Source organism: Sinocyclocheilus grahami, unplaced genomic scaffold (genome assembly GCF_001515645.1).
Source record: "Sinocyclocheilus grahami isolate Dianchi unplaced genomic scaffold, SAMN03320097.WGS_v1.1 scaffold216.1, whole genome shotgun sequence".
In the NCBI taxonomy this organism is placed as follows: Eukaryota; Metazoa; Chordata; class Actinopteri; order Cypriniformes; family Cyprinidae; genus Sinocyclocheilus; species Sinocyclocheilus grahami.
The window spans coordinates 962,687-989,517 of record NW_015505395.1 but is presented as its reverse complement, the minus strand read 5'-3'; the positions used below and the strand labels follow the sequence as shown (position 1 = coordinate 989,517).

At 36.9% G+C, this 26,831-nt stretch overlaps 1 protein-coding gene and 1 long non-coding RNA gene across 4 annotated transcripts in view; one reads left to right on the top strand and one right to left on the bottom strand.

Annotated features, from left to right (window-relative positions):
• Positions 1–22,367, bottom strand: part of LOC107596235 (calcyphosin-like protein) — a 30,326-nt gene extending 7,959 nt beyond the window's left edge. For 2 of the 3 annotated variants that reach the window (XM_016286922.1, XM_016286924.1), the window contains exons 1-3: positions 22,187–22,367; positions 21,057–21,471; positions 5,569–5,836 (exon numbers count right to left, since the gene is read on the bottom strand). In XM_016286922.1, the coding sequence (XP_016142408.1) occupies positions 5,569–5,801 (233 nt within the window). In that variant the 5' untranslated portion in view covers positions 5,802–5,836; positions 21,057–21,471; positions 22,187–22,367. Of the gene's footprint in view, positions 1–446; positions 1,990–5,568; positions 5,837–21,056; positions 21,472–22,186 lie in introns of those variants that run through there. The other variant, XM_016286923.1, reaches the window with a different exon arrangement.
• The window catches only part of LOC107596236 (uncharacterized), a 46,692-nt gene that overhangs the window by 4,273 nt on the left and 15,588 nt on the right, over positions 1–26,831 (top strand). The gene's annotated exons all lie outside the window — the stretch shown is intronic.

Sequence of the window (26,831 nt, the reverse complement as noted above, 5' to 3'; positions counted from 1 at the left end):
ATTAATTTTCTTTTTTCCCCCCTTAATATAATGAGAATGAGTGCAATGAATTGCCAAGAACATAATGTCAAAATAATTAAAAAACAAAAAAAAATAAGATAGATAGATATTTAAACAGACATAATTTTCTTTATGCGAAATATATTGGTTATGCCTTTTCATTTGATTTTAAGATGAAATGACCCATCTTCTTGACAGGTTTTGTGAGATTTAACCCTATTTACTGTTGCTTTAGAACCCCAAAACCAATACGTTGATCTAAAGAATCATGAATTTAATGAATGTTTGATGCACTTGTACAGCAGAAAATGGTTCTTATGAGGACAGATCTTTGTTTAATGTAATGTGCTTCAAACAGCCATTGAAGAACCTTTATTTTTAGGAGTATAATATTCCATCTGAGTAAATAAATGTTACAATTACTCGTCCATAAATGTGTTCAAGGATAATAAATGTAAATGTTTGCTGTTGAGAAGGACTAAACCTGGAATTACTTTACAAAAGACAATGTATCTCGAGTATCATTGTCTAAAAGAATGTAAACATGAACGTGACCATGAGAAAAAATGAATCTTTAAGGTCTTTGAAGGATGACAACTTTGGGGAAACTTTTGAAGGTGTACTCTTCCCTATTTGTCTTTGGAATTGGACAGCCTATTCCTATTAAACTTAAATATCTGGGTATAAATTGTCTCAAGGACGGGATTGGATTTGATCAGACATGCCTTGGCAAGGCTTTAAGGTCAAATTCAGGGGTTTGATATAGTGTGCATATACGTTTCAAGTGACAGTGTTGTTTAAGACAATATCCATCCTTTGAGACTTTTGGTCGAGTAGCATTTCTCTACATGTATACCTCTGATTCATATTTCTGACTAGCGTAATCCCAGGAAGTGGGTGCGGTAGAACAAGATTCATTGCATGTACATTCTTCTAAGGAAACAAACAAAAAAAAGAAACAAAGAAAGAAAGAAATGAGGTAGTTTTTACAGCTGCGTTGCGCTTCATACTTCAGTTTTCAGATTCGTAACAATAGCGAGCAGCATACAGTTGTCGCTGTAGCCCTCTACGTAAATATATATATTTATATCTTTGGATAAATACTACTATATCTGTACTTGTTCGTCTGCAGAAGTTTCCAGTGGAAGGCGCCAGCTTTTGGTCCCATCAAATTAAACCAGCGATCCACCTTTGGTTAAAGTCCAGTGCCCTGTACTAATCAAAAGTGCCAGTAACCACTGAAAAGGCAGAAACAAAACTTTTTCTCATAGTTGCCAAGGCTTTAGACAATTCAGGCCTTGTCTTTTGTGTTTTGTGTATCACTTTTCTGTAGCTTTCACTTTTTCCATGGTGGCATTGTGGATCCCTCTCAGCATCTTTTTGGAAATTGCAATTTGCCCTACGTTCTCGAATAGTTCCATGGTTTTTTGGCCTTTTCCAAAGCTCCTATGGTTACCACGGAATTCTGAAACATTCTCTGTTGCCATGGGAATGTATAGACATTCTCCCTGACGTTTCCATAGTTACCGGAATCTCATACACAACCGCATGCTCTCGCAGAGACGTTCTGGATGGTGTAGAATTTGTCCTTGTTGTCAAAGAAAGACATTTTCTTCTCGAACTTCGTAGGGCGACAACATGGGGCGTACCGCGCCTTGTCTTTTTTTCCATTATCCCGTCCTCGCCGGCCTTTCTCACTGGAGCCGTTATATAACTGCATGTGCTCCATTACAATGTCATAGTTGCGTCGTTCGTGGATGCACTTCCCGCTGCAGTACCTGAAGCGCACCGTCTCGTCGCTCTCGTACCCGAGCCCGAGCTCGCTCACCGTGAGCTCGATCTCGTGTAGAGAGCACGGCTTCGGGCCCTTCCGTGCTCGTTTGGTTCTTCGTCCCGTCTCGACTCTGATCCTCCTCTCCTTACGGTCCACCAGGGTCGCAATCACCTTCTTCAGCTCGCCCTCAGTGAAACTTTGGAAGAGGTACGAGACTAGAGGAGGAAAAACACCCAGATGAGAATACTAATGCTCAGAGGTTACGTTTTCATCATTCAAGAGACTTTAGTGAGTTTGTAAATGTGTACGCTTTCCAAATTTTTGGCTAATGTGCCATTAAACATAATTAACGTGTGTTTGTGTTACTGTGCCGGTAACAAACCTCAGTTCTCAAAGGGCAATTGAATGTCATTAAACCAAAGCCAGGCTAATTTAGCATGGATTCCCTCGGGAGTTTCTGTGGTTTTGGTTTTGGATTTATGAATAAAAATAAGGTCTGTTCACTCTGTTGTTAACCTTACATTAACGTTTAGTTCTACAGCATCAATTATGCACAATCAGCCACTCTGGGTCTGTTTTTTGCTAACAAGTTGCTGTGTAGGCAGTTGCTTGTCAAACATGTAAACTCACATTCTTGTAGTTTTTTTGTACTTGCAAGTTTTACAGCTACAGTATACAGTAATTTACACTACAGTATGTTGTAGAACAAAAATGTGAAAATCTCTTTACTTTACCTTCCAAGCTTATTTTACTCAAAACAAAAAACTTTTCTGGATTTGTGTAAACTCAACAGATTTTCTCATTGAGATTTTCTTCAAACTGTTTCTCTGCCATGATGGTAGTTGATCTGAAAGAAACGGCTCACTGTAGAAGACTGTGCTAATATAGCGATTCTTGTGGGAACACGTACTTGCATTGCATTAGTCTGACACATCTATGCATTCACTTTAGAAGTGTTTGCTTTCTTGTATAGAGTGTGTTTCAAACCTTAGTAATGTTTGCTTTAAGTATCAATTTTGTCTTAGATGTTTTTACTAAAATTCCTTAGAAGTGAAAGTAGACACAAATAAAACAATTGTTGAAATGCAGTAAGAAAATTAGGCCTCGCTGAGGGTGGAAAGCATATTTAATTTGACACAAATGAAAACAAGGCTAAAGTTGGGTTTAGACATGCACCTCATTCTATAGGTTTCTATAGGGCAGCCCTGCTCTGTCACTGAAAAATTTTATATTCACTGATTTTGTAAATGCCTTGCAAACTCATTGCATTCTACATTGTTGTTTCAATTCTGCTGATTTGTCAGAAAAAACAATTTGTTAATCTAGCCGGCTAACACTAATGTGGTTAAAAATGACTTGAAAGCATCACTAAGAATGTGTTACAAAGCATTGTATATCATTGTTTTCCAGCAAAAGTGTGGTTTTGAATTTATAGTGTTAACTGCTGGCCAGAAAAAAAAATCTATATTGTTGAGCCCTGGATTTTATATAGTCCTTTCTGTACTCTTTTTCATTTCCATCTGTGTCTGATTACATTTTTATGGCGTCTACCTTTACTGTGGTCTCTAGAACTATAAAATTAATGTGGATGCTAGGCAATATGTTTGGGCTCTATAGTTAGACTTTTGAAATGTTCAATATGACTGTGTATTATTGACATATCTGAATTTGATTGAAACTTTGGTTTCTTGGCAAATGCGAACACAGTTGGAAACTCTAAAGGCGACATGTGAGTTTAAGTCTTATTTTCAGGAGACACATTTGAGAAGTGGGAAACTTCAGATTCCATGTGCTCTCCATTTAATTCTGTGTAGGTTTTGCAAAAATTAAACATACTTAATAAGTTTTAATAGAAGTGAATCATGTATCAATCTCTAGGGCTTAACCTGCACATTCTGTCAAGGATTCAACGGCTCACTTTAAACAATCAGAGTTGTAAAGCAGGATTATGTCCAGCTTTAAGATGACTTTAGAGCATTTTTTTGGTATTTCGCTACTGCATGCCACTGTTTCTCAACCTTGGCCCTGCAGTACCTAACACTGCACATTTTGTGTGCTTTTCTAATCAAACACACCTGATTCAATTTATTAGCTCGTCTTTAGAGACACCAAGATGGGTGTCAGCTAAGGGAAACATCCAAATGTCTACCAGATTGGGAAACACTGCACTGCTTTTCTTTGCAATCAAAAAGTCAGTCTGGGTGTGTTTTAGGAAAATTTCTTTAGCGTGTAAGTACACGCTTTCAATGTACAGTATAGTGTATGAAGGTGCTGAAGAAAAGATGCAGAAAATATTGTTGATGATAATAAATTCAATTAAATTTAATTCCTCAAATAATCTTCATGAGGTGAACTATTTGTCTTTTTCTACACTTTTGATTGACAGTCCTTACCGTAACAACTTTAAGCACATCCAGCGTAAGACAAGACACAGAAGTCAAAAACATAGTTTTTTCATGCACTGGTTGGTTTTGAGATGTTGTTTCAGACTAATGGAAAGAAAACATCCAAAATATCACTGCTTTTCTTTGCAATCAAAAAGTCAGTCTGGGTGTGTTTTAGGAAAATTTCTTTAGCGTGTAAGTACACGCTTTCAATGTACAGTATAGTGTATGAAGGTGCTGAAGAAAAGATGCAGAAAATATTGTTGATGATAATAAATTCAATTTAATTTAATTCCTCAAATAATCTTCATGAGGTGAACTATTTGTCTTTTTCTACACTTTTGATTGACAGTCCTTACCGTAACAACTTTAAGCACATCCAGCGTAAGACAAGACACCGAAGTCAAAAACATAGTTTTTTCATGCACTGGTCGGTTTTGAGATGTTGTTTCAGACTAATGGAAAGAAAACATCCAAAATACATTTATATATTTATTCTATTGCACTTTTTCTGTTTGTGTCTGTAGATTTAGATTATATTTAAAGTCTGTTTTCTTTACTTCAACAGCACGTACACAGTTTTATTCCTATCTATATCTGGAAGGTTTTTACAGAGGGGTTTGTTCATATATAATTTGCACTGATTTGATAATTTTTTCCCTAAAAGCATGGTGAAAATGCTGAGATCCCCTTTGTAAATCCTTTAACTCTAGTATATGAACAAACTGAAAAAATTATTTTGAACCTGGCTTTGAACCTGGCTTTATCCAATGTTCAGATTTATGTTCTGGAAATTCATGCAAATGAGTGCATATTTAACTACATAATGCATCATCTGCATATTTAAACAACTTTTCAGAAAACTTGTAACAAGAAAGTTTTGCAATTCTTAATGTAATCAGTCAACTGGGGAAGCATGACACAACATGTTGTTTCTTTTGTAAATTCAAGAGCGTCCAAAGTAATTATGTAAAGTATATGTATAGTTAGATTACTCTGTAAATAGGTTTATATAGATTATATGTTAACATAGGTTATATAGGTTATTTCTTTCTTTTATAGGAATATATGTCTGCCTATAGGCTGTGTAGCACCGTGATCCTGTGATGCACGACATTTCGTTCCCACATATTGCAGAATGACAGTAAAGCTAGTTACATTTTCTACTCTTTTCACCTGGGCGGTCTTAAATATCAAGTGAGCTGACAGACACTGTTTGTGTGGTAACTGTGAACCGAATGATAAATGAGGAGTTGTGTGACTGAGCAGCGCTGGCTGCAGAGGCATGTAGTATAAACACAACGGTGACTGTAGAATGATATATTAAATCCTTCCGTCATGTCTGCGTCAACGCTGCCTAATTCACACTGGCGCTGTTGCTAAGGAAAACCAAAAAAAGGTTTCTCTTACAGTCGGAGAGAAGAAAGCCCATGTCCTCCGTGGCTCTGACCCCTCGGCGCGGCGCTGGCTTCCTCGCTGAGGTTGATGAGAGTGAAGATGATGTGGCTGGTGGCTGTGAGGAAGGGTCTGATGAAATCCCTAAGGCCTTTGGGTAGGAGGACCCAACAGGTGACGTGGTTTTCATAAGCAGGAGGAAAAATGAGGCACCAAACAGGATGAAGGCGAGGGTGACCTCTTTCCATACCCTCATCTTAGAGCAGCGTGGAGCATTGAAACTCTGAAAAACATGTCAAAATAAACCCATTAGAAAACTTGTCAATGTCTAGTTAAGCACAGACTGACTTGCTGAGCTTTTTATCAGTCTTTTGAAATATGTGACCCTGGAGCACAAAAGCAGTCATAAGTAGCACAGGTATATTTGTAGCAATAGCCAACTTTACATTGTATGGGTCAAAATGATCGATTTTAGCATTGTATATCATTGTTTTCCAGCAAAAGTGTGGTTTTGAATTTATAGTGTTAACTGCTGGCCAGAAAAAAAAATCTATATTGTTGAGCCCTGGATTTTATATAGTCCTTTCTGTACTCTTTTTCATTTCCATCTGTGTCTGATTACATTTTTATGGCGTCTACCTTTACTGTGGTCTCTAGAACTATAAAATTAATGTGGATGCTAGGCAATATGTTTGGACTCTATAGTTAGACTTTTGAAATGTTCAATATGACTGTGTATTATTGTCATATCTGAATTTGATTGAAACTTTACGATTTTCTCAATATTTAGATTTTTTTTCAGGTTTTCAAATAGTTGTATCTCGGCCAAATATTGCCCTATCCTAACAAACCATACATCAGTGGAAAGCTTATTTATTCAGCTTTCAAAATGTACCCTTATGACTGGTTTTGTGGTCCAGGGTCACATATGTGGCTTTCATCTTATTTATTGAAAGCTTTCAGTGAACTGTAAAAATGTTCCTGAGGAATAGTGGGAAAAAAATGCATGGTTGTAAATGAAAAGTTTGCACAAAAATGGCAGTTTGTCATTGTCTTTTAACGTAGCCACGCAACAAAAGTGGATGATTTGTACTGTTAAAAAGGGCAAAATCCAATACGAAAACACCATCTGAGTGGTCCATATCACTTGTGTGCTATTACTAGTCTTCTGAAGTCACATGATAACTTAAAATTTAACTGGATATGTATATTATTTATGGGTCTGTACTGGACATTATTTAGTTCACTTTGCAACCTTCATCTAATGCTCGTTTAAAGTTAATCTTTAAAAACACTAATAATTTAATTACACTGTTAAATCTAATCTTTAGCTAATACCATTTTAAAATATATTTAATGTACCTGTTTTTCATACTGTGAATTATAATTTAGATGCCTAAATTCAGTTTACTAAAATACAATTAGATTTTAGTCTAGATTTTTGATTTAGACAAAACAGTATAGAACTTTAATATTAATATTTATTTAATATTTACATGAATGTTTATTATTAACATGTAATATGAAATGTTTGTCCATACACAAAAATTGGCATGGAAACAATTTTCACTCAGAAATTGCTAGTAAGTGTCACGATTAATTACAAAGAGCAAATTAAATTACACGTTACATTTTGAAGTAGAAAGACTAACATAAGCTAGAAAGTTGTAAATGAAAGTAAGATTATTGGAGTAAAATATATCAAACAATATTTTTACTGTGTATCAGCCAGAATTTGAATGTCACACATATCTAAATTTAAGTCATTCAATTTTTTTTGTTCCGCAGTGGTGCTCAAATCCGTTTTGTTTTGTTGTGTTTAAACAGGTTGCATCACTATCAGTCATGTGACACAGAAACAAACAGTATTTGGCAGCTGACTGGATGCATCCAAAGGACTATTTTCATACTGATTTTTTTTTCCTTTCCAGAATTCGCCAGTATAAATCCTATAATCCTCTCGAGAATGGCAAAAAATTACAGTTAACGATAACAAAAAGCTAATTTTTTTGAGGGTGAACTAGTATTTTAAGACTGAAGTATGCACTTTTAGGGACTTAACCATTAATGTGTTATACTTTCTTTTCTTTCAACAGCATACGTGGCAAACAGTGTGTGTGTTTTTTTTTTTTTTTTTTTAAATAAGCCTTAAGTACATTATAATACAACCTAAAGAATTACTGTCTGTATTGAAAGGTTCAAGATCTTCGTTTGTGCAGGATAAATAGAATGAGGTTCGTTCTTTCAGGTCATGCTCTTTCTATGCATTCTCTTTCCCCAACTGATTCCTCATCTTCATGAAGGTGTGTCCTTCATAGCATCCACCTGGGTGGAGACCCGACATCATTGTATGCAAGCAAGTCCAAACAATTAGTCCTACTTTTCCTGAGGGGGAATCTTTGTTTGCAGTGATGTTCCATTCAATGCGAGCAGATTTGTGACGATAAACAGACCTCCATTAGTTGTCGAAATTAGACTGGCTGAGATGGAATCTAGAGTTATTTTCTTGCATTTTTCATTAAAATAAAAGTGTTTTATTGGCATTGATGGTTCCATGATGAACTTTCAACATCCATGGAATCTTTCCATTCCATAAACGTTCTTTCGATTTTTTAAATGTTCTTCAAAAGGGTTTGGTTCTATGGCCTTGCTGCCAAAACCCCCTTTTGGAAGCTTTATTTTTGAGAGTGCATGTTTAAAACGAAATGTTACTACAGTGAAGACACTTTTGACCAAAATATTTAATAACCGTACACGCTATGGGTGGAGTTGCTGATGGGCGTTCCAGTTTATGAGAAATCTAAAGTGCTTTCTTCGAATCTTCTATGTGGGCCTGCTGGTATAACGTCCCCTGCCAGATCTATCTGTTGTCTTTTGTTGATTCAGCTAAACACAGATCTAGCATATATCTATGCCTGCATATACACACATATTTTTCTTTCATCCTCTCAAAAGACTGCATTCTATCCCTGCTGAGGAATCTCTTTCCAATCCTGTGTTGTTTTTGCAGTTGAACGTTCTTTTTTTGCTGAAAAGTTTTTGTTTGCATTGCTTTCACTAGTTACTGTTTTCTCTAGAGTAGAAAAGGAAGGTGGAAAACTCTTCCCCAGATGAGGAAATAGCAGATGGGTAACATTTAAGGACAAATCCAGACAGTATATGCTGGAAGTGTTTTGCCAGACTGACTGTATGTATGGTGATCGTACTGGGTCAATGCGGGTCTGGCTACCAAATCATGTTGGTCTAAAGTAGAGATGCTCAAACAGTGCTTGCGTGCCAAAGCTGGCCTATGATGACCTGTAATTTGGTCTGCCAATTAACTTTTTGACTGAGCATTTCTTCTTTTTTTTGCATTGAAATGTAGACAATATGTTAATTTCATTACATCATTAAAATGTAGATTTTCATTTAATGTAGTTGGAAATAATGCAACAGTTACTTTTGGCCCACATCACTCAATAAAGTTAGATTTTTGGCCCTGGTCTAAAGAGTTAATGGGTTGGCTGAGGTTAGGGTGAATTTATAAATAATATATATATATACACACACACACAGGTTTGTTTTTGTGAAAAGTGGGGACATCTCATAGGCGTAATGGTTTTTATACTGTACAGGCCGTATATTCTATTGCCCTACACCAACCCTACCCCTAAACCTACCCCTCACAGGAGACTTTGTGCTATTTCAGATTTTCAATACACTCCATTCTGTGTGATTTATAAGCGTTTTGAAAAGTGGGGACATGGGGTAATGTCCTGAAAAGTCACCTTCTCCTTGTAATACCTATGTCATACCTTTGTCATTATACATATTTATGTCCTCATTTGTCACAAAAACGCACGCACGCACGCACGCACGCGCACACACACACACACAGGTTTGCTTTTGTGGAAAGTGGGGACATCCCATAGGCGTAATGGTTTTTATACTGTACAGACCGTATATTCTATTGCCCTACACCAACTCTACCCCTAAACCTACCCCTTACAGGAAACTTTGTGTTATTTCAGATTTTCAATACACTCCATTCTGTGTGATTTATAAGCATATGCATACATACATATAATATTAGTGGTGTAACAATATTCAAACCAAACCGAAAAACCGTGATACATCACCCATAGTAGGTACCGCGATTCTCTCTTGGCCTACCAAAATGATGGTTTTGAATAGCTTGAATCACTTTGAAAAGGAAGGCACCTTTAAGGGCAACATGTGCAGAACAAATCTGTCATATAGGCTACATAAAATTATAATGAGAACATGTACAAATGGCCTTGCTCACATCCATTAGAAATAGTAAAACATCTGGATGCATTATAATGATAAAAGTTTGGTGGGAAAATGTTATTAATTGTCAGATATAATGTCACAATGCAAAAAAATTGTATTCCTCAAAATAGGTGTGTGTGTGTATATATATATATATATATATATTAGACATTTACATGATTTACCCTGATGGGTATTACTACCCACTTAGCATTACTCCATTACTCACACCACAAGCTATTACTGTCTTTAATAGAAAAGTGAAAGGCTTTTTTTAATAAGTCTGGAATTCAGTGTCTTGACGAGCTTCTCGTGCTGTTGGAAAGCATCTTGTCATTTTTGTTGTGTTCTGGTTTCTTGTTCACTGTGTATTTTGGAAACAACATTATCACTCTCGTCACTTTCTTCACTTGACCAAATATAGATCTGGCACATCTAAACACTTAAAACATCCAACAAATGATAATGAATAGATAATCGTTATTTAAATGAATGTCATAAAAACATGTTCCGGTCATATTTCTACCCAAACTCTCATGAAAACATGGCCAATGTTAGGTAAAAAAAATCATTAAGGTCCTCTAAATAGGTTTCATTTGCATCAATCAAAATGAAAATTTTTTGGGAGATGAATTATGACTTCATCACATTCTTGATTGGTTTAATAAGATTTGTGTATTTTGAAATCCAGGGTAATCCAGGAAGCAAAATGTGTTACAATATACAGCAGAACACTTACGGTTATTTGCCTTTCTGCTTTAATCGTCCTCTAGTTGCAGTACAAATAATCAAACAGCAATTTGAGTTTTCAGAGATGGCCGTTTGATGAACTGGCCTGTTGAGGTGAATCGTTACCATCGGTGGTGTTCTGCTAACTCTATTTACATTGACCGTTATAAACGCAATGGACAATTACATTTGAGACTTACTTCACGCTGATTATTGAGTCTGACATTAATTGCAGTATGTTTGATGAATTATGTTGTTATGATGTCATTGTTGCATTTTAAGTGTTACCAGTTGATCTATTTTAAACAGTCGTGATCTGATTGATCGTGAGAAAAACATTAGTGATGTCATATAGCCCTATTCATAGACTGCATGCAACATGTTTGTTTTAATGTACATATACTTTTATGGTTTAAACCATCAGAAGCAGCATTTACTGGTTAAAATGATGGTGGCTTTTGTTTTTTGCACTAAATTTAATTTTGCTTGCACAAGCTGCAAATTCCTTTCATCCTAAGCGACTTATACATGCATTTTATTCTAGGAGCCAACAATGTCACAATACTGAATTTTTAATCAAAAATAGTAAACTTATTCTGGTTTAATATTGAATAGTAAATCATTTCTACATGCATTTATAAAGAATCCATGACAGAAAAATTTATTTTTGTTTTATGGAATTTTTTTTCTGAGACCATTCACTCTTCTTTTTCTTCTCTCTCTCTCTGTAGTTTTTTTTTTCAAGGTAAACAGACAAAAAATGTCGATGATTCATCCTAAAAATATTTTGGTCTAATTTAAAACAGATTGATCTAATTTAGAACAGTTTTCGCTCTGAAACTACAAGTAAATTTCACAAATACTTACAAAGAAACTGCAAGTAACACATTGAATTAAACATGAAATTTGGAAGTAGAAAGACTAAAATAGTGTTTTCTTGTAAATCTTTGTTTTATTTACCACATTGAAAAATAATTCGATGTATACTGATTTTGGTCTAATCAGATGCTGCAAACGACTAGCAAGTAGAAAATCATATAAGGTCTAAACCCTATTATGTTTAGATGAGAAATGCATTAACAAGGCTTGTCAGAAGGGGTTGTGGGAATTTTTTGGAAGCAAACAAAACAAAATTTTTCCCTGGAAGAGACTGAATATCTGTTCCTTTTCATCCGTCAAAACATCAGTAACTTCACATCTTATCTCCTATCTGTAGTTGGGTGAAGACAGATTGTTTAACAAAAAAATCACATGCTGGCTTGTCACACTTAACAGTTTCTGAGAAGCGCGTGTCTTTGTAATCTGATAAATTATGTCATCGCAGTACTATGATATGATCAGATTGATTACAGTATGACAGGATACAATATTCCAGAAAAAACAAACATTTTTCATTTGGAGATCACTGGTGATATTGATCCATGTCCTGTCAGCCTCATGCTTTTGCTGCACAAAAGATATTAATGTGCAGTGCATAATTTTTTTATTTATTTAAATTTTTTTATTTTATTAATTGCATTAAATGCATTAGAGAGTTGGACTTGTAACCCAAGGTTGTGGGTTCGAGTCTCATACCGGCAGGGATTGTAGGTGGGGGGACTGAATGTACAGCACTCTCTCCCACATTTAATACCACGGCTGAGGTGTGTGTGTGTGTGTGTGTGTGTGTGAGAGCGAGCACTTTGGATGGGATAAATGCTGAGCACTAATGGGTCACCATACTTGGCCTCACGTCACCATTACAAAAAATAAAGTGTGTGTGAGAGCGAGCACTTTGGATGGGATAAATGCTGAGCACTAATTCCGAGTATGGGTCACCATACTTGGCCTCACGTCACCATTACAAAAAATAACGTTTCCTTTGATGCATAATATTGTCATTTATGTTTGTCAGACAACTTAAGGCAGTAGGATAGAATTCGACTTTGGCTCATCCAATCAGAATTTTGAATCAGAACTGTCTGTTAAATAGTTAAACTCAAGTGTTTCATACCTTGAAGCTGTTTTGCACTGATGTCAGACTTTATATTGTTTATATGTTGTAAATAATCTGATATTTGGAACTTGATGGACACAAACCAAAATAACACGGTAATATATTTAATTCACTGTATTTTTACAGAAACAGCCATTGCCAGATAGTTATTTAATACATGAACCATTTTGTGTAGTGTTTCCAACACAATGTTGTTGGAAAACAATGTTGAAATTTATACAGTTAGCGTGATGTGATATTACGCCTGCTGTGAAGTGAGGTTTTGCTCGTCCCGTCCACCCATAGAGTCACATTTGATGTTGTCAACTTTAACACACCCAGCTGTAATTTAGATGACTGCATGTGTGTCTGAAGTTTTCTGCTGGCAATTGCAATTGATTAGAAAACATATAGTGTGACAAACTACCTGTTTCCTGAGCAAATTTCTATCAGCTCTGGAAAGGTTCTCATGTTCAAGTGCGAAACTTTCCAGAACTCAGGAAACTGGTAGTTCGTCACTTGAATTCTTGCTATGAATCTAAAGCATAGTTGGCAACACCTTTTGAATTTCCATTACTTATCCATTATTATTTTTGATCTAGTTGTTTTTGAAGTGTTTTTAAAAACTCTTTTTATAGACGCAGCTAACAGGAATCATTCTCAGAATGTTTGGCTGGCAAGGTTTTCCTCGGTTATGAACGATGTTCTTCCAGTAACGTTAATAAAACGTTCATTCAGAGTTATTTGGTCATTTTTTAAAATGTTAGCTCAAAAATGTTATTTATACCGCATTCTAGAATGGTTTTTATTTGAATGTTCATCAAACGTTTTTTAAATATTACTGCTAATTAGTTTCAGAATGTTCAGAGAACATTCTAAAGTAACGCTCCCATAATATTTGCAAAACTATAAAATGGAATGTTTCCTTAATGTTTGTATAAACAATAAAAATACATTTTTAAAACATTTAAAAAAACTGGATGTTTTGAATATTTAGAGAATATTTTTTTTTAACTTAAAGGGGTCATATGATGTGATTTCAAGTTTTCCTTTCTCTTTGGAGTGTTACAAGCTCTTGGTGCATAAAGAAGATCTGTAAAGTTGCAAAGACTAAAGTCTCAAATCCAAAGAGATATTCTTTATAAAAGTTAAGAGTAGGGCTGCACGATAAATCGCATGCGATATTTATCGCACATCTTGTCAGTAAAGCCGATTCTTTAATCAGCGGTAAATCTCCATCACGTGCGGGCTTTCACATTGAGCAGCATTAAGTACACAGAGCCGTTGTTCCCCGACAAGCTGCGCAAAATATGATCGTGATTTTGCGCAGCCTGTCGGTGAACAACGGCTCTGTGTAGTTAATGCTGCTCAATGTGAAAGCCCTCACGTGATGGAGATTTACCGCTGATTAAAGAATCGGCTTTACTGACAAGATGTGCGTTAAATATCGCATGCGATTTATTGTGCAGCCCTAGTTAAGAGTAAACCACGCCTAACTAAAACGGCTCATCTAACACGCCCCCACATGTCTACGTCATGATGTGGGAAGATTTGCATAACGCCCCCCAAATGTTCACGCAAAGAAAGAAGACGTAACTTTTATTCTCGCTGTAGTATTGTTGTTGCCGCCGCCATGTCGTGAAGGTGCTGTGTGTTTCGTTGTGAAAGCGAAACTACTTCGTCATGCCTGGAGCTGATCCGTGCTGGTCGCTGAGGAAATACATCAACTTCGCGCTGTGGATCGCCGGATCGGCTTTCACCGTGGACGAAGCGGAGTCCAGCCCGGGGTTGTCACATGTGGTTGCCGCAAGCCCGCTGGCCACCGCTCACTCAAGCCAGCCTCTGCTCACTCTAGGCCGCCATGTGTGACGCTGTGTTTCGTTGTGAAAGCGAAACTACTTTGTTTGGTCTTCCAAAAGAGGACACGACTAGAAATCAGTGGTTAATTTGTATTTACAACACTGTTCCAGAACAGTTCAACCCAAATATTCAGATGTGTGCAGCGCATTTTATGGAGGACTGTTTCCTGATCCTGGTAGAGTAGACTACAATGCCGGCTGTTTGTATTTAATTACACCAAATACACAAAATTATGTTCTTTTTAGCAACATCATATGACCCCTTCAAAGGGAATGTTAGCCAAATATTCTTGGAACATATTTTTGTATACATTCACAAAAATTGAACTTTGTTTCAAATTAAGAGCTGATCACTAGAAAAAAAAATTGGTGTCGAAACTATTTTTGCTCTGGAATTGCTACTACATTTTTCAAACCGTTACAAAGAAATGACAAGCAACACATTGACTTGAATGTGAAATTTTGAAGTAGAAAAGCTGAAATCTTGCAAAAATGCTTTAATAATCTGTTATATTTACAACTTTGAAAAATGTCCAGGCCTTTCCAATTCGGTTACAATTGACATGACTGTAAAGAACCCTGTGATTTAATTTTACAGTAATCAAATCTTCTCATTTTCTATCCTGTCACTCGCATATACCAAATAATCAGACAGCTCCATAAAACACATCAGCTCAACATTATAGAGTTTAAGAGCTCTGTGACAGAGCCATAAACTGCACGATGAAAGGTGAAGCCACTTAATAAATTCTGATGAAGTGTGACTCCTACTTCATGCTCTTCATTGAACAGAACAATAATGTAAGGCTTTGGTCACTTCAGTTGTTTGGGTGAAGGCCTCGCACTGCTCTGGTCCATCACAGGACAGATAGGTGGCGGCTGGATGGCAGAAGGGGGGCAGGAACGCACTCCAAAGATCAGGCTGGGATTAGCACTAATGCGGCCTGCTTTATCTAGCATCACGTGGGCTAACACCTGGGATTGGCTCGCGGGGTGTGGAAGCAGCCGGCCAGGCTAATCTCACTGTCGCCTCATCCGTTGGATTCACACACACACACACACACACTCACACACACACACTCATACACACGCACATTATATATTTATTTACTGTAAAATACACTGTAAAAAACATTGTTTTTTTAAGAAAATACGTTTTCTACTTCAAAATTTCACATTCAATTCAGTGTGTTAATTGCCTTTTTTGTAATTGTGAAATGTACTAGCAATTTCTAAACAAAAATTGTTTCAAAGTCATTTTAGCATATATTTTACTTTTTAAGGTTTTGTTGATTTGTGTTTGGCTTTGATTTATTGTGTTGTATGTAATGTTGTGTAGTGTTATTTTTGGGCGTAGTAGATGCTGTGTAGTTTGATGCATGTTTTGTATGCTGTAAACAAACCAAATATTAAAGAAATCGTTGTACTTCAAAATTTCATGTTTAATTTAATGTGCTACTTGCAGTTTAATTGTGAAGTTTATTAGCAACAGTTCCTGATTAAAATTGGTTTCAAAGTAAATCCAATTTTTTTGTTTGTATGTGTGCTGGGGTAGGCTGAGGTCTATTTAAAGTTTTTTTATTTGTGGGCTAATTAAAGTTTTGGTATTAGTAGCTCATGTATATATATAACAAATCTGAGTACAACTTCATCTCTGGACTGTAAACAACACATTCTTGGCCATTTTAGATATAAAGATCTCAATAAAGTGTAAATGAACTACAATCTACTAAAATCTTCAATCTAACATATCACACGTTACTTGATGTTGATAGTTAATGTGATCCTCTACACCTAAAATCACCAAAACACCAGCTTATTCAAACACAATGAGCCTTCAAAAATAAAAGAAAGTGAAAAGAAAAGATCCTGCCACATTTGAAACGCTTGCTTTGATAATGTTGTTACTTAATGCAATGACATTAAGACATTTTTAAGTATTACTAATTAGTCTAAAAGTGTCCAGATACTTTATATGGGCTTCTGTTCTGTATATGAAATGTTTGCACCAGTTGAAGTGGGTCACTTATAAATCTGCCAGTGGTTACATAACTAGACTGCATAATCAACTATTTCAACATCTATTGTTGAAACGGTTTGCTTGCTAGTCTCTGTGTATTTAATTTTTGAATCCGTATTTAAACAAAGGAGCCGTTAGCATGCTAAGTTATCAGTTATTATGCCAATGCGTCCTATCATCTGCTGACCCTAAATGTTGCATATAAACTAAACATGATGTCACATTCGGGCTCATTTTCAAAATGTGCTATAAACATTGACAAAAGCTCTGAGCATCTGCTCTTAGAAATCGCATGTTTACTGGAAGTGTTAGTCGACAGCTGTGAAAGACACCATTTAGTATTTAGTTTGTGTATTTAGAGGTCAGCCAGTCCATGTGTGGATGCTATGTCTGAGATACAACAGCTGTCATAAACTGAACCTGCGAACGAGTGTAAAATCGGACCATAACCCTGGAACTAACACGTCTCAATACGTTAGGCTGAACTATGCATATATCTGTACGAAGAGGCATTGTGCGTTCGCAGCATGCTTTCATTTTGGCGTGACAGTGTAGAGAATGGAGAATGCCTTTTATAATTCAATTAATTGTTTACAGTGCGATTTGAGTTTAAATGTAAGTAGAATTCACATCAAGTTCAGAGAAATTCACATGACTTCAATATTTAACTAGAACAGCAAAGTTTACCATGATAAACTTGAAAGTTTTAAAGTTTTAAAAATGATTAAAAAGCCTTGAAATGTGGAGGCTTACAGGCCATAGATATTACCTTGCATAATCAGAATTGCTGTTCATTAAATTCTTCTCATTCTAATTGACCCTTCACCGGGAATTTGATTGACAGGCGATCTGACCAATCATAACGCCGAATCTGCCATTTTGTCCGACAAAAAAACAAAATAGACAAGAAGTAGATTAACGTTGGTGGACGTGAACTTGAAAAATGGTGTGTATTTGACGTCTTTCGATGGTTGAAACAGGATGTAGCAACAGTAACTAAGGGGGGCGAGTCTTTGCGAAGGGTCCATTCAAATTCCATTTTTTTTCACATTTTCAAATCCCATTTCATTCAATTTCCAGGCCAGTTTAAATTCACACTCATGAATTTTGCACAACCCTAGATGCTTCAACAGGGGGAAAAAAATTGCACAATTCTAATGGCTTGTAGCTCAACTAGTGCACATGCTTCAGAACGTTGCGCCAAGGTGCTTATGCAGGTGATGTGGGTTTAAATTTGGCTTGTGGCATTTCCCGATCACATTTTCTGCTGTGTTGCGAAACTCATGAGAGTTTTGTACTGCACGAGGGTAACCATTTAGAAAGAAAAATAATTATTTTACCTTTTTTTTTTTTTTTTGTGGTGAACTTCCCAAAACATTATCTTTCCATAGAGTAAAAATGGATGGTCATCATTATGTAATAAATAGTTATATGGGTCATACAGTGTTACCGTGCGAAAATAGATTCTGGTGAGGCAAGACGCACATGTTTTCTTCTCACTTTTCCCAGTCAATATCGTGTATAACGTGGGAAGAGGTTAGCGCAACGAATATTCCTCTAAAGTGTCCCATATGTTTTTCCAGAGCCAATAAATGGGAGGTGGTTTAAACCGGACCTGTTTTCCTCAATGGAATCTCTCTTATGGACAGAGTTGGATCTGCTACACAAGGATAAATATTACTCTTCTTCTGTCCAACATTTTACCTTATTTTATTTTTGGTTTGGACCTTTTGCCAATTTTATTTATATGCCATGCAATTTAAATGCATTTCAACTCCCTTTCAAGTTTTATCTCTCTTTGGACAGCATTGAATTATATTCTGTGATACACAAGGGTGCTGTGTGCAAGTATCTCTTTGAAATCAGATTCAAAGTCCTCAAAGTTTTGCTAGTCTTATATAATTCTGCCCTGTCCTCTTCTGTATCTTTTAGACCCTCTTATGGACAGAGTTGGATCTGCTACACAAGGATAAATATTACTGTATTCTTCTGTCCAACATTTTACCTTATTTTATTTTAGGTTTGGACCTTTTGCCAATTTTATTCATATGCCGTGCAATTTAAATGCATTTCAACTCCCTTTCAAGTTTTATCTCTCTTTGGACAGCATTGAATTATATTCTGTGATACACAAGGGTGCTGTGTGCAAGTATCTCTTTGAAATCAGATTTAAAGTCCTCAAAGTTTTGCTAGTCTTATATAATTCTGCCCTGTCCTCTTCTGTATCTTTTAGACCTTTTTTTTTTTGCATTTTCTGTGCACATTTGGAGAGGAATGTCAGCAGAGTTCAGTGAAGTGGATTTGTACAATGGATGGATTTTTGTGCAATGGATTTATACAACAATTCACCCAAAATATGTCAATTTTCTCACCATCATATCATTCCAAACCTGTATGAACACAAAATATATTTAAAAAAAAATGTCCTTACAAGGAACTTCACAATGTTGTTTTCAGTGTTGTTTCTTTTCAGTTCAGCAGAAGAAAGTCATTTTTGGAGGGTGAATATTTTAATTTTTTTGTGAACTATCCATGTTAAGACAGCTGAGAATATTACACTCCGTTTATTTATTTATTTCATTTTCTGTGCTGATTTTGAGAGGAAAGTCTGGAGAATTCAATGGAGGGGGTTTATACAATGTAAAATGTGTTAAAGGGACAATTCACCTAAAAATATCGTCATGAACTCACCCTCATATGAACGCAAAAGATACTTTTTAAAAAGTCAGAAGGAAGTCGTGCAATTTTGGAATGACAAGTGGATGATTTTTATTTTTTTTTGGTGAAGACCGTTGGTATGGGTAGCTATATATAGTATAACCAGTTTTCCCATTGTACTCACTAAACAAACACACAGAGGACAGGGGATATGTAGTAGACTGTGAATGACAGGCATTCAGTCCTCTGGAGAATCCGTGTGGGCCCAGCCGTGAATTCAACAGTTTAGTTCTGAGGTTTGATTTGTGGTTCCACAGAGGATTTACTCCGGCAGGAATTTGATATCATCATATAACCAAACTTCCCAAGGTTAAAGCGGTCATTTCACCCGCTCTGTGTGAATGCTGTGAGTGCATTTCCTGCCATCTTTCACCCCAGTTATTTTTGTGGTTGGTAGTAAAAATGTACCCCGTGTAGGGAAAAACTTGAACATCTGACAGGAATAAAAGCCCAGATGCACAATGGAGAGACATGCACATGTGCGTTGCTCCAGTGATCAATAGCCGAAAAGGACGTGACCTTTATATCTCCCATCCTGATTAATGCATGCAAAACCGCAATGTATTCAACATTGTTTTAATCACGTATACATGATTTAGAACTTCCAGAGTTGTTGTTTTTTGTTTGGCAACAGCTGTGTTATCAGATATTACAAATGGACAGTCAAATCTGTAAACCATAAATCAGTTGCATCGTGGAATTTTACAGTCTGGATTGAATGCCACGAATGTTTGCTTTCGCAAGCCAATGCCGAAGTTAATCTCAATCCAGACAGTTCTGCGTGCCGAAGAGCAGATCCGTACTCCAATAAAACCCTGGTGCTATTGTGCGTGATAGCATTTTAAACGTCCTGATGATTAGCGACTGACACACTTGAATGCAGCCTGCTCTGAGCATGTCGGAGCAGGACAGGCAGAAAAAACAAACGCACCCATCCAAGAACTTCTGTCTGGAAAAATGCGCAGGGATCAAAATGAGATGTCAAAGCTCAGGGTCGCGTTTCGGATGGATAACGCTGCACCTGCAAGCCAATTTTGAGAGTTCCCTTTGAGGTCGAGGGGAAAGAGTGTGGACGAAAGCATCGATTTTACAGCACAGACCTTCATCAGGCTTGCAAACTAAGCCCAATTGAATCCCAGGTTATGGGAGTTGAAAGGCTCAGGTGAATAAAAGCTTAACCTGCCATGCCTTTGCCACCCCAAAATGCACCAGATCCCATTGACGAGTATGATTAGGTCATTGCTACAGGTCAGCTGCCAAACATCAGCCTTTCTAAATGTATGAAACAAGAGGTAACAATCACAGTGTTCAATAAGAATCTGTCCTAGTGAATATTTGCAATGCTACTGGGATGCAAAAGATTTTGTCACAAGAGTAAATGCGGATTTAACCCAAAGGGAGTTCCTGAATACCAACAGATTCTCTTTGGAAACTTCTCTAACCTGGTTTACATTGAACTACCCATAAAAACCTCTATATCTGGCCCTACAGAGATCCACTTTGCAAAGGTATAGGTTAAAAAAAGACTTTGTCAAGCCTGTTGAACTCAAATGGACTGTAAGTGATGTATGGTGGCCTGAAGGTCTAGGACAGGAATCAAAGGTTCTCCTAGGGGACTTTGTTGTGGTCTAATGTAAAAAACACCAAACAGATTTCCTTTTCCTATGTAATGCATCTGATAAAACAATACAAGATCAAGATTTCCGATCAAGAGACAAATACAGACGTCTTAGTAATCTTTGAGATGATACAACCTCCCCAAGTGAGGAAAACTTCAGCTTCTTGGTTCAGTTAATGTAGCAACCTGTTTACGGATCATGATCTATGCGCTCTGTCACAGTGACGCTTCCTGAATCTGTGGCGCTCTGCAGTGTTTAACACCCCGGCTGTAAGTAGCAGCTTACTCTAACAAAAGAAGATGTGTCCTTACCAAGTGGCCAGCTAAGCCAGACTTATCAAGGTGGCGTTGTGTTGGGTTGACCTCAGGCAGCAGGAGGGGAGGGCAAATCCCTCATGCAGGCGCTAGTCCATCCACACCGTATATCCATGTAATCAGTCAACAAGAGGGCCTTCTGTGGGTTGGTTTGTCAGAATATTAAGTACTCTACCAGTGTCCTAGATGTTCCTTCTCATGATGACTTCTCCTCCAGGCTTTTCCGATATATGTTTACATTAAAATTTCTTCCGGCCACTCTGGAGGTGGGCTTGGAATTTCCTCATCCTTTGACATAGCTGGTTACGTGAGTCCAAGACTAGTAGATTGTGGCTTTCCAATGGAAATCAGTTTGGAAATGAGCCTGCAGTCTGGGTTCAGGTGATTCCTGTCCGTTTTTAGGATTCCAGATCTGAAACACACAATCCAAATTGGCAGAAGGAACTTGGTACGACAAAGACAGCAGCATAAATTAGCATTATTTGATTCTTAATGGGGAAGCAGGTGGATGTGCAAAAACTAGCATTTTTAGGCATCTCCTATTTTCATAAAGTATTACATACAATATGGGATACAATACCCATAACATTAATGGGTATTGAATCCAATTGAAATGAACAATTTGACCCAATTCCCATTAATGTTTGGTATATTGTTGGCTTGGTAACATGCAAACTCTAACAAAATCAGCTGCGATTCAGGTCTTCTATGCAGAGAGCTATTTCTAGAGTTAGTTCCAATGCAGAGTGTTTAAAATCAATCACTTATAAGGTTCCTCTCGGTTAAGATGCATATGTAGACAGTGCAGCAACTCACTAAGGTTTTGCAACAGAGCTGTTTAGTGAAGCCAGCAAATTTTAGTAAACCTTTAAGGCTCTTAATTTGTTCCAGATCTTCACCGTCATGTAGAGTTTAGACCAGTGTAGAGCATAACCAAATTTAAGACTAAATGTGTCTTGGCGTTTTAGTCTAAAATTCATTTTCAGATTGTTTCCACATTCTCATTTAAGCCGTAACTCTATACTGTCTTACTGTCAATCCAAATTAAATATACAGTTAGGTTTGTCTCAAAATTGTAAGGTACTTAAAACCGACTAAGCTTATTCCTTCAGCGCTTCCAGACTTACCATGTGCCATGTGAAGCTTACAGGGTGTCCAGATCCTGGTTTTGTTGTCTTCTCATGCGAAGTCTTTCGTGCGTAAGATCCCTGCCTGTGTGTAAAGCGATGTGTGAGAGCAGGAGTTTGCGTTTGTATGTTTGTAGGGGTGTGCGCATGGAGAACTCCCCTTGGTCCCTGTCAGTCTTTCTCCTCCCTGTGTGTGAGACTCCTCCTCTACCAACTCGCTGATCACTGGATGGGTCGGATTACCGTAGCCTCTAATCGCTCACACAGTCTTGGATCTCCCCCTTTCTCACTGGACGGGGCCTGAGGATGCTCAAAACCAGGGCACAATGAACAAGGGCTTTAAACACCTACTGCACACCACATGCTCGACACCTTTAATGTGGGACGATCCATATAATTCATAGTTATCCTGCCAGACAAGCTTCAGCGAGAATCACTTAACTCTGTCACTCGGTCTATCTCTGGCTTTTAATTAATTTAATTGTATTTATTTTTAATTATGCACAATATTTCATTTTTTTATTTAAGATACTTTAATATATTTTATTAATAATATTTGTACAATTATTTAATTATTCAATTATTCACTTTTTACATACAGACACTTTTGTCTTATGCGGATGCATTTCAAGAGATGCAAAAATGCAAGCTGCTCTCTAAAGGCAATTTATTCGGCAATTTATACAAAAGATGAATTACTCTTATCTGTATGACCAAAAATGGAGTATTTTAAGAGCCAATGATCGCACCGGCGCCTCCATCTGTAGCCCAAGCGCGCTGCTGTTCAGCTTCCACACTCTGCACAAACATGTGAACTGCGCACTTTTTTCTAGGCTAACATTAGATTGAGCTGCCATGTAAAGTTGCCACTACATACATATTTCAGATGATAAGACATATTTGAGGTCGATGAATATTAGGTGAGCATATGGATGTCCTGCCCGATGTACTGTATTACCACAAAGTCCAGCCGTTAACGATTTGTCCGTCACGGACTGCGTGATTTCGCCACTTCATGAGGAATTTTTTTTTCTGCGACTCATACAATTTTGTAAAATGATAGCAAGACATGCAAACATAAAAGAAAACCAAACTGGATGCAAGAACAGCTATATATTAAGGATATAATAAAAAATTTGGAGTTGGGATAACCTCCAGACCAAAGCCGAGACCTTTTTAAAAGCTCATTATGGTCAAATGTTTCTAAAATGTTTATATTCCGAGGTAGATTGCTGGCAACAGCCATTTTAGGATAGTTCAGATTTGGTCTTAGTGACTTAGGAGTCCTCTTCACTACTCCTAACGTTTCACAGATTTAGGAGCTAATTTTAGCGTTAAACGCTTTGTGAAATACTCTTAGAACAAAAATTTAGGAGTCCTAAATTTAGGACTGACACGCCCATTCTTTTTTAAGATTTTCTCCTAAATCGGCGAGTTATGAGCTACTTTTAGCCTTAAGATGTTTTGTGAATAGGGGCCCAGATATTTTACCATTAGTGCAAATAGAATATTACTTCTGTTGACGCTCAGTTGCATCTATCACTGTTTGGCACTTAGTCACAAAAGGCTATTCGTACTTGGTGCAAATGGAATCTAAATAGAATCTACCTTTTTAAATGCTCACTGTAAATAGCTGAGGTCTAAATTTTGTCATCATAGCAGTTTATTTCTGTTAGTTAAGATAGATTGCTTTAGCAAAGCATGCAAGCAAACCCCAGACCAACTGGTTGTTGAATCAGCAGAGTTTGTAGATTCTATTATTATATGTGACCCTGGACCACAAAACCAGTCTTAAGTCGCTGGGTATATTTATATTAGTAGCAATAGCCAAAAAAAAAAACATTGTATGGGTCAAAATGATCGATTTTTCTTTTATCCCAAAAATCATTAGGATATTAAGTAAAGATCATGTTCCATGAAGATATTTTGTAAATTTCTTACCGTAAATATATCAAAACTTCAGTTTTGATTAGTAATATGCATTGCAAAGGACTGTATTTGGACAACTTTAAAGGCAATTTTCTCAATATTTTGCACCCTCAGATTCCAGATTTTCAAATAGTTGTATCTCAGCCAAATATTGTCCTATCCTAACAAACCATACATCAGTGGAAATCTTATTTATTCGGATGATGTATAAATCTCAATTTTGAAAAATTGACACTTAAGACTGGTTTTGTGGTCCATGGTCACATATTATAAAGTAATAATTAAACTCAGTATGATTATTTTCCACTGAAGAGACCAATGAAAATGTGATATATCATCCATTACTGATATTTATTATTTGCATATTTCATGTAACTGATGCAGACATGCACATTCAGATGCGAGTCTACATGCATGTTATATCATCTTGTGACTAAATTTCTTATATTCAGTGCCTCAAGAAATGGAGACCGAACTGCACTTTCCAGGTCAGTGGACGCGCAAATCTTGTCGTTTTGAGTGTTTAGCTTCCCCTTCAGCTTATAACTGAATTAAACATGCTGCACGACGCTAAAGGATTACCGCGGTATGTAGTTTGGCATGCGTTTGCAAATGACTTTATATCTAAAATAAACAACTAAATAAAATCAATAGGCCTGCATGTAATCTCTCTTGCTATTTTTGCTTGTGCGCCATCGGTTGCCTTTCTGCGTGTTAATGCAGGTATGCATACCTTGAGTTTTTCTCGCCCATCACCTTTTACTTGATAACTGTGGGAGTATTCAGGCTTTTCCTTCATATTTCGTATTTCTATAAAGCTGCATTGAAATGTATTGTGGTTCATGCTCTAGAAAATAAACTGAACTGAGATCTGAGATGTTTTCAAGTGACTTGTTTTGCAGTTGTGAAAAGCAGCATGTTTTCCATGTTCTCCTTGGACTTGCTTTGGAGAAATGTGTGCCATCACATTTAAAACAACATCAAGTCCTTCCAAAGCGAAATACCTTGAAACTTATGGCCGTTCACCAACGACGCAGTCTGCAAGGAAGGGTGAACGTGAGTCTCTGCAGTGATCCGTTAGTGACTCACTGAAACACATCGGCTCGGAGCTCGGAGAGTGTTGGAGTCAGCTAATGCAAAGCAGATGGAAGACCTTCACTAAAATAAATGTCTGGCCGTATGGCAGCATGGCACACATTCACTCTGCAACCTGTCCAAAGACTCGAGTTATCTGACTCTCGTAACATTCCCACTGCGTGATTCAGCACCTGTGTGTCTCGGAGAAAGGACAGAGTGCTAAACGGTGAAGCATGTCTTTGCTGAGAGATTTAAGAGGATGGAATGATAGTTTATTTAACTTGTTTGATGTTAGAATATTTTCTTCTTTCCAAGTGCAACATGCAGAGAAAACCATGAATCATTTGTAGAGTGATTCACCTGAGCTGTGAATTTGACTCAGCATTATCTTATCTTTCAAAATAGGCTTTAGTCTAGTAATCGTTTCAGTGTCTCCATTGTTGCAGAAATAACACGCCTCACCTTTAACTGGAAATGCCAGCGTGTTGATGTCTGTGATTTACAGAATACTAGATATTGCCGGTGTATTTAGGTGTCATAACTGTCATTTATTTGTGACGGTTGTGTACTGAATCAGTGTACACACTGGAACATTTTGGGAGCGACAACTGCATTTAAATGTGTGAGTGAGAAAATTATCATTCTGTGTGTTTATGGAATACAGCGGCCACAACTTTTTGGCATTTTGTGGATGTAAACATAAAGCATGCATGTTTAACCTAGTTGTTTTAGCTGTTTTTGACCAAAATGACGTTAGCAACAGGAAACATATTATCAGCCAATTATATAGTGCTGCATGGAGGACGTGTTTTTGTAGGCCGACCTGGAAGTTTAGAGTCAGCCATAGGATTTTTCCATTGGATTTTGGATTATTGCAGAAAACAGACAGAAGTTTATGATTCTTACACATTTTGTTCATCATGATAATCTTAACAACATTCATAAATTTGAAAGCCTTCGAGACGAATGAAACTTTTAAAAAAGCAGCAAGAGGGTTTTACTGGTGTATTTTATGTTATAGAATAAAACGTGAAAATATACTGAGCTTGTGTTAAACCACAGACCTTATTTCAGGCATCTAACCAAAAACCTATTCACTTCAGGATGATGGAACCAACCAGGTGTACTAAAATGCTCATCTTTGGGTTTTGGTTTCCAAAAATGTGTCATTGCCTATTAGTTAATTGCTGTAAGCAAATGTTTGCTTGTATTGTTTGTTTCCAAAAACAAATAAATAAATAAATAAATACAATTTTCAGATGTATTTGGGTCAAAGACGAGGCGTCCCTTTTTGCTATTCAGACCTGTACTAATTAAATAATAAGTGATTATACAAAATGTTATTAGATATTAAATTATTAAAACATCTTTCTGACAAATGGGTAAAACCTAGTGGTTTGAAAGATAGTGGCAAAGATTGGTAAAGATTTAAAATGACAATCGATTAGTTTTTTGTCTTTTAATGTCATGCAATGATTCTTGTTCAAAATATGCCTGGATGGGTTTTTTTGTTTTGTTTTGGTATATGAACTACTGTTGCACTGAATGGCATTTTAGTGGGTGCCTTCTGAAAATCAAGGTTTTTTGCGCAGAAAAAAAATAAAACAGGACACATTCTAATGTACGGGGGGGGGGGGGT